The 7996-nt window shown below is 43.9% G+C and overlaps 1 protein-coding gene across 4 annotated transcripts; it reads right to left on the minus strand.

The window, feature by feature from the left end:
* Positions 1-698: 698 nt before the first annotated feature.
* si:ch211-114c12.2 (uncharacterized protein LOC336578 homolog) lies at positions 699-7996 on the minus strand. 4 transcript variants are annotated; one of them, XM_038965234.1, is made up of 9 exons: positions 7946-7996; positions 6722-6783; positions 5829-6533; positions 4856-5503; positions 2411-2670; positions 2155-2260; positions 1871-1934; positions 1554-1655; positions 699-1366 (listed from the first exon to the last, which is right to left on the minus strand). In XM_038965234.1, exons 2-9 carry the CDS (start codon positions 6769-6771, stop codon positions 1229-1231), a joined length of 2073 nt encoding a protein of 690 aa, XP_038821162.1. In that variant the 5' UTR covers positions 6772-6783; positions 7946-7996; the 3' UTR covers positions 699-1228. The 4 variants fall into 4 exon arrangements, with proteins under 4 accessions (XP_038821162.1, XP_038821163.1, XP_038821164.1 ...); XM_038965235.1 differs by lacking the exon at positions 7946-7996 and adding an exon at positions 7675-7937; XM_038965236.1 differs by lacking the exon at positions 7946-7996 and adding an exon at positions 7493-7937 and having other exon boundaries at positions 2411-2541.

Genomic DNA, 7996 nt, shown 5'->3' on the forward strand with positions numbered 1-7996 from the left:
CAGACTGGTGATCCCCAAGGAATGTATTTACGGCACGCCCCAGAGAACAGTTGTCTCCACCTCTCACTTCAGCGCATTTCCTTCTTTCACACATTTTTCTATTTGATTCTTTCTCTGTACATTTTTGTCTTTAACATCTGTCAAGGTTTTGCCTTAGCTGCATTTAGACATGCAGCCAGTTTTTTTTTACCTTAAACTAGGCAAGTCAGTTAAGAACAAATTCTTATTTACAATAACAGCATACCGGGGAACAGTAGGTTAACTGCCTTGTTCAGGTGCAGAACGACAGATTTTTACCTTGTCAGCTCGGGGACTCGATCCAGCAACCTTTCGGTTACTGGCCCAACACTCTAAACACTAGGCTCTGAAAGAGATCTGATGTGAAGATACTTTCATACTGTATGATATTCAACTGTATGATTTTCAACAAGACTTGATTTACATAAAGCAGCTACATCATTGTATTCATAAATGAGAATCAGTCTATTGAATTTCCCAGCTATATTCTGATCACAGCTTTTTCTTTTAAGCTTCTATTGGAGTAAAGGGAACTAGTAATAAAGCATCTATTTCACATTATGAAATTGGTGACACGCAATGTGAAATGCTAACTAGATCTCCCCAGTCCTTATGAAAACACATCCAATAGATAGAATTCTATTGTGTATCCTACTCCACAACAGACAATTCCACACAAGGAATGTTGAGCCATTTATTTGCAATATCTTAAACAAAACAATGTACATAGGATGAAATGAGCAGGACATGAAGATGGCATCAGTAGTTTTTACAGGTTGAGAATTAGACAGCATCATATTTAACAGCCCTTGGGGAATCGTCTTGAAGACTGCTTCTACTTTACAGCAAAAAGTTTGTTTCTCTAAGCACTGGGGGAAAACAAAAAAGTGGTACTGGTAACTATAAAAAGGTAAAATCTTCATAATTTACATGATATGAGAGGTGTAACATGGTTGTGAAATCAAAAAAACAATGTCCATAATAACTAGTCTGGAAGACTAGAAACTGATAGCCTATTCTGTATATTTAAACACATCTTATGCAAACAGTCAAAAAAATAAAAATAAACAGTGCATCTGTCATTTTCTGATGTACTCGGACGACAGGGAGAGTTCCATTGGGGGACCATCTCCAGGACAAAGATGCAACCCAAGGCCAAGGGGGAAAGGGTGTGTAAGCCTGAACTGTGCCCTTGGTCCCTCTAGTTTGATCACCAGCGGCGATAATTAGACCCTCTGTTGGGGGGTACATGTTGACGCATCGTCGGCATGTTACGGTATTTGGACAGGACGCTCTGGCTCTTCCTGAACACAGGCCTTTGAGAGAAAGGACGTGGTACAAAGCCTCCCTACAGAGGGGGGAAAGAAATTTAACCAAACCGGTCAGAAATGCAGTTTGTGACCTACAGCTTCATCCCTGTGATATTACTACCTCCATTTTCAAAAGGCCAAGAGGCACATGAACACAGTCAGTGGGCGAAGACAAGACCTACTGGCCACAAGTTATAATAGGAGCTGCTCAAAAAGGCAACATACCATGAGTGGCTTCCTAAAGGGACCAGGCGGTTCAGGGCCTGGTCTTCTCTGGGGAGGAGGACCTGGTTTGCGATTTGGGCGAGTGGGACGGAAGCTCGATCTCTGTGGGACATACGAGTAAAGGATGTGCATACATGGTGGAATGGAGTTTATCGAGAAATTTAATTGCTCAGAGGTTGCCAAAATGTATGGGAGGCAACATTCAACATATTGTATCCCTGGGCGGCCTACTCATTACAGTAAACACGTTACCACTCCCAAGACTAAAGCTATGAACACTCAGCTTTCAAAGAACCCAGCCATCAGGAAGTTCTCACCTGTGGTCCTGGTTTCCTGAAGGGTCTTTCTGGTCTGCGGTTCTCCTGTGGCACGTTCGTTGGCCTAAAATAACAAATAAAAAGTGAATTATCTGACTAAATAACCTTGAATGAAACTAGTTATTGGTGTGAAGCCACACCCATCGTGTGAAACATCATTACCAAGTACCCATAACCACTAGGCTCCGAGATTTAAACAAATAAAATGGTTATATTCCATGCAATACAATCATAAGTCACTTCACATCAAATATTTTATATTGATTCTCATATTGGTGGATTACCTTTCCGCATATCTCCGGTCTCTTGGTGAAGGGGAAGGACTGGAGTCATGAATTTTAGAGAAGCGTTCATTCAGTGTAAGTTGTTCATCTGAATTGTAATAGCGCTCTGAAAAGTCAGGAGGTGAGCGTGAGTAAAAGAGGTATCATTCTCATAATAAATCATCTTAAATTCACCAAAAGACATAGCATTCCCGTTGAGCATCAAACTGTTAGCCAACAGACAAAATGAGACCAAACTAAATCAGGGGCCACTTGCCAGTTTTGTTTTTTGGTGTCCTACTTCTATCCCTTGGGGGGCTGTCCTTTGAGCTTGAGTTAGTCCCAGGTGCCTGCCACTGGGACACAACGACTAGGTCACGAGCCAGCCGCTTGTCTATAGAGGAAGGGCTGGAGCGGGACCAGCCAAGACAGAGAATTACAAGTGATGAGCATCCCATCAGTGGAGCCTGTGAGGCCAGGTTTGGTAAGCAGCGGAGCAGAACATTACTACTACTAGCATCATCTTTAGACGTTTCCCTGTAAGTGAAAATTCCATCAGTCTAAATAATGCCCTGGAAAATGTACATTTTTTTTGTTCTACAGAATAAAATAATTTATCTCAAAAAATGGACAGACATGGAAAGAAACAGAAAGGAGAGTTCTGTTGGAAAGGCTACATTCACATAATTACTCAGAAAAGACCATTGGTCTACATGTGGAATAAAAACAATTATAAGTTGATCATCACTCAGGTACTTACAAAGAGCACGTAATGTCCATGTTTTCTTAATGCTGTATTGTCACTGAACCCCGAATCCACCTGACCTCCCAGTAGCACTCCTCACAAATTCAGAGTGAAAATTGACACGCATGAATGGAAAAGTGCTGCCGAAAGCTCTGAGGAACTGGTCTCTTGCTGTCCAGATTTTCACTTGAAGCTAGACTCGAAAGGCTGTCAAATTCTCTCCACTTACTATTGAAATAATGATGACAAAGGGAGATGAGCGTCTAATCTGTTCAGCCAAATGGTCCATCTATCCATGATTTCCCTGTTGATCTTTAGTTCATCCTTACTAGTCTTCGTTAAGGTCAGTCTCACCTTCCAAATCTAAACTCCTCTTCAAACCCTCGGCATTCAATTTCAAAGGGGGATGATCTTGTAATCTTGCGTCCTGTCTGGTGAAAGTAGTGTGACGAATTCAGCTCGAGATGGTCAGTGTACGGTCAGTGTTCAACTTGTACATCTTCAGTCAAAACTTCGTACGCTTGAATAAACAAGCCATATACAGAGCAATTGTTGTAAAGCAGCTTGCACTTTGTATGAATGGAATCCATTGTTCGCTTGTAAACATTCCAATTGTTGTACTTGTAAGGCTGCCATCCTCTGCAAAACTTGCTGTGTAGAGACTAGATCCACTATGTAGTGTAGAGAACTGTAGTCCACTGCATATGTTCTGTATAGACACAGATTTTATGTATTCTTGCATGCAGAAAAGGTCCACTGTTCACTGGCCTAGCCAGATGAAGTTCAGTGTGCTGTTAACGTACAGAGGTGTGGTCCATTATCTCTTCAGTCATCGGTTTGCTTCTTGAAGATCAAATTGTTAATTTGGTGAGTAATTCATAATTTTTTAGATATTGAGTCAACTGCACGTCTGCATTCTGGGTCTAATAATTAAAAGTAGTATTGTATGATCTATGTATTATCACAGTGTAAGGTCCTATGTGTCTCAGTTGGTAGCGCGTGGCACTTGGCCAGGGTTGTGGGTTTGATTCCCATGGGGGACCAGTATGAAAAAGTATGACAATTTATGCACTCACTACTGTAAATTACTGGATAGGAGTCTGCTAAATTATTCAAATGTTTTTTTTTGTTGTAAAAAAAAAAAAAAAAAAAAAAACGAATCGTCCTCTCCTCTTGCTGCTTTTCCTGTTGTTGCCAGTGGTAGTATCATGCATTATCCCCAAAGTTCCTCTGGACATCATCTTCATGGAAGCTGGTGCATATTAATTTGCCATTTGAATGTTATTGCTGAATGTTATTGCTCAAACGGACAGATTGTGTAACCTGAACCAGTATGACAGCTTCCAGTTTCAGAGTCTTCTATATGGTGATTAACATCAATCTCCTCCTTTCCTATGAGTCATGCATGTTGGTGTGCAACGACTGTGGCATTTCAGCTGATTTAAAGGGCATGTCCCCAGTTCTCTTATTAGCAGTCGTCTTCATGTATGAACTGCTCTTCTGAACTTCTGTTGTGTCAGGGGGTTACGTTGCGTCTGGCATCGTGAGCATGTTTCTTCAACTTTTCCACTTGGTCAGAGAAGAGCACCTCTAGAAGCTCCTCAGAGCACCTCTAGCTTCAGACCCCAATAGCACCACAGAGGGACAAGCCTCGCAACACAGAGATGTTCTAGTATCTTTCAATGACATAGTATCGAATAGGCAGATATTAATTCAACTTTGAATGACTGGCGCCCAGAAAAATCCCTTGTGAATTATTTTGTACACTGCCAGCACACTTGAAAGTGCAACCCCAGAGGTCTTTGGATATTTGATTTCAAAACTTAACTGATACAGGACATCACTGTAACTCCATTTCCTCCATCACAGGAAAATGGCTGTAACTTGGCATTCCCTTCATATTCAGATATCTTTGAAGATTGACCTTCTAAACATCATCACGCCCCTGCTCCCAGAGTGAGAAGGAAGATACCGTACCTGTGTGTGCTCAAGGCTCGCTGAGACTCCACTTGTTCCTTCTGTGACTCTGAGTCCCTGGAAGACTTGGTTGAATTGGCTTCTGGGTTGGGAGGTGATTGATGGGGCATCGGCCTCTTCCTCAGTGGGCCAGCGTTTGCTTGGAAACGCTCCCTCCGAAGAGCAAACTTGGATGGCGCATTTCCCCTGGACGTATGAGGCACTTCCTCTTCATGGATCTCTGCACCTTGGGGCTGAGGTGGAGGTGCTTTGAGCCTCATCACCGACTCCGCTCTCATTTTACGCCCCTTCAGCAAACGACTCTTGTCTCTGAATGACAAGGGACGGCCTCCAAATCCCCTAGGGGCGTTGAAGTAATGTGGAATCTCTCTGCGAGGGCGCTTTGGGTGACCATGCTCCACATCAGGGCCTGCAGGAGGGATCCCGCGCTCCTGGAACTTCCGCTTGTGTGGTGGTCCACTTGGCCTTGCCTGGGGGCTGTTCTCGTGGAAAGAGGACGACGACCAACTTCCTTTCCATGTGGGGGATCTGTGGGGAGGGTGGTGAGGGCTGCCTTCCTGTGCCCACTCAGCGCTGCGGCGTCCGCTGCCCTCCCTCTCCCTTCCCACCACTCCATGCTGCTGCCTGGGATCTCGCTCAGCAGACCACCTGCACATCCATCACAAACAATACAAAAAATGATTACATTGGAAGATCCATTATCGTGTGAAGTGGGAAACGGAGGTTTAGCTTTCCTTTATGCTGCCCCTTCACCACTATGCCATGATACAGGTAGGAGAGTAAAACCTTGAGAGAGCATATACTTTCCAGTGGCAGGTGACTAGTAGTGTAATAACATCAGATCACTGCATTTTACTGTTTATCAGCATTGTAATACTGAACGATAATTTAGACCTCTGACGCAGAGGACTACGTGGGTTTACACTTTTCCCCCTCCATTTACCCAGCCCATACTGTATCTTCACTCCTGTACCTCTCTGGATAAGGACCTCTGCCATGAAACTCCCGTGGCTTTCTCTGGGGGGAGCCAGAGGGCCCACGTTCACCATTGTGTGGTCGGGGAATGGGCCCTGGCCCATTCCAGCGCATCCCCCCACGACCTGGGCGCTCAAACTGCCTCTCCCTGGGACTATAAGGCAGCCGGGCACCCCAGCTCCTGTCCTCTTCGTGGGACGGACTTGGGCGCTTGTGAGGGCCCCTGAAGGAACTGTGGGGGGACTGTGAGGGTGGTGGCCTCCTGTCAGGAGGTTGGTTATGATAATGGCGTGGTGAGGGGGATCTGTAACCTGAGTGGTTTCCATGGATAAGTGCACCCCTCTGGCCCTGGGGCCCTTGTCCAGGAGTATGCGGGGAGGACCTATGCTGAGCTGGGGGGGGACGGTTTGGCCTGGAAGGGGAAGGCCTCCTGTGGCCATGATGGGGTTCCGTTTGGGAGGGGTATGTGTTGAAGGAATCCTGGTTTTGGGACCTCCACTGATTGAAAGGTCGCTCCCTCCGTTCTCCCATCAGTGGGGGCCTCTGTTCTCCCATCAGTGGGGGCCTTTTGGCAAAGTGAGCACGTCCTCTGCCTCTCCAGCTTGGAGGGACCTTTCCTGAGTGGCCCCGGAATCCTCTCTGACTCCTGGGGTGGGGGCTGTAATTCTCTTCATGTGGCATGTTGTAGCCATCAGAGTAAGGCCTGTTGAATAACAAAAAAAAGTATTGAAGAAACTTGAAACACCCACACAATTCATGTTATTTATATCATTAGCCATATCTAGTCTACACAAGTAAAATAGACTAAAATCCAAATTAATTGACATCACCAATTATTAATTAGTATACACTGCCCCTTTTGTTGTAACTCTGCAACAATCCTGCACATACCTGGGTTTGAACCGAGGAGGTCCGGAGTAAGGTCTGACCATCTTTGGCATACACTGAATAATCTGAAAACAAGAAATAACGTTTTTGCATTGACAGAGGTGCCAGTGAGTTGTAAAAATATGCCTAATTAGCTAGCCGATTTAGCGAAACTATAGCTAGTTAGCCAATGTACACTATGCAGATTTAGCTACTAACGTGACACACTCGGATAAATACCTAGCTGAACCATAACGACCTTTGCGGCCATTTTAAAAAGGCACATGTTAGCCGGTAGCTTGTTTGTTAGCTAACGTTAGCTACCCCGGGTTGCTAATTAGCTAAAGTTACAGCTGTAATGTTATGTAACAGTTGCTATAAAAAGTAGTTCGTCATCTGATAGGAATGGAGATTTACGAGTGGGGGAAATGTGGGATGATGTTATGACTAAACGTAGTGTACCAAACAACTTCGACTATAGTAGGCCATATATCAGTAACGTTATATTCTGATGTCGTCTCGCAAAACAAGTCCACCTAGCTAAGTAAATCAACTAACGTTAGTTGGCTCACGTTAATAAACAAACGTTGCGGTTTACATGATTAAATAGCCATCTGTTATTGAATATAAATTAAGAGGCCAGTGCTACACTGTACGTTCTCGCTAGCTAAACTCCCAAAGCCTGTGTTGCCTAACGTTAACTAGCTACCAGCTAGCGACGTCTCTATAAAGTTGACTTGCATACCACCACGTAAAACTAGTTGTTTGTAATGGGACATTTTAATAGTAATTTACCTTTTAATTTTGTAACCGACACTAAACGCCTTCGTTCTTCTACAGTCAGGTCCGTCGAAACGAAAATACTGTGCTAAAGTTAAATGATGACATAGAAATGTGCAATAAACAAAAAAAAGATTTGGTGGAGGGTGTGCCGCTGCAAACCCTATTATACCCAGTCAAATATTTGTATAACTAACCCTCAGTGCTGCAAACGCTTGAGGCACAGTTAGTACAATGAGACATATTTCACCAGATGTGAAGCAATCCGCTTGGCGTTTACACTCACTACCAAATTATGGTAGTGAGAAGAAGCCCAGTGGCTGGTAGTGGGAGAAGATGGAACGAGATTAATTTTGGCCGACATCCTGCTAATTTTCTCATCGATTAAACATTTGATCTCAATACAGTTTTCAGTTCCCAAAACTAAAATATGTAACGAACAGAGTGGACTAAGTTTTGTACAATTACCCTTTGCCAAAGTAAAAAAACGAATTGCGTTGTATAGGAGTGCAAAGACGA

The sequence above is a fragment of the Salvelinus namaycush genome, chromosome 26 (assembly GCF_016432855.1).
Source record: "Salvelinus namaycush isolate Seneca chromosome 26, SaNama_1.0, whole genome shotgun sequence".
NCBI lineage: Eukaryota > Metazoa > Chordata > Actinopteri > Salmoniformes > Salmonidae > Salvelinus > Salvelinus namaycush.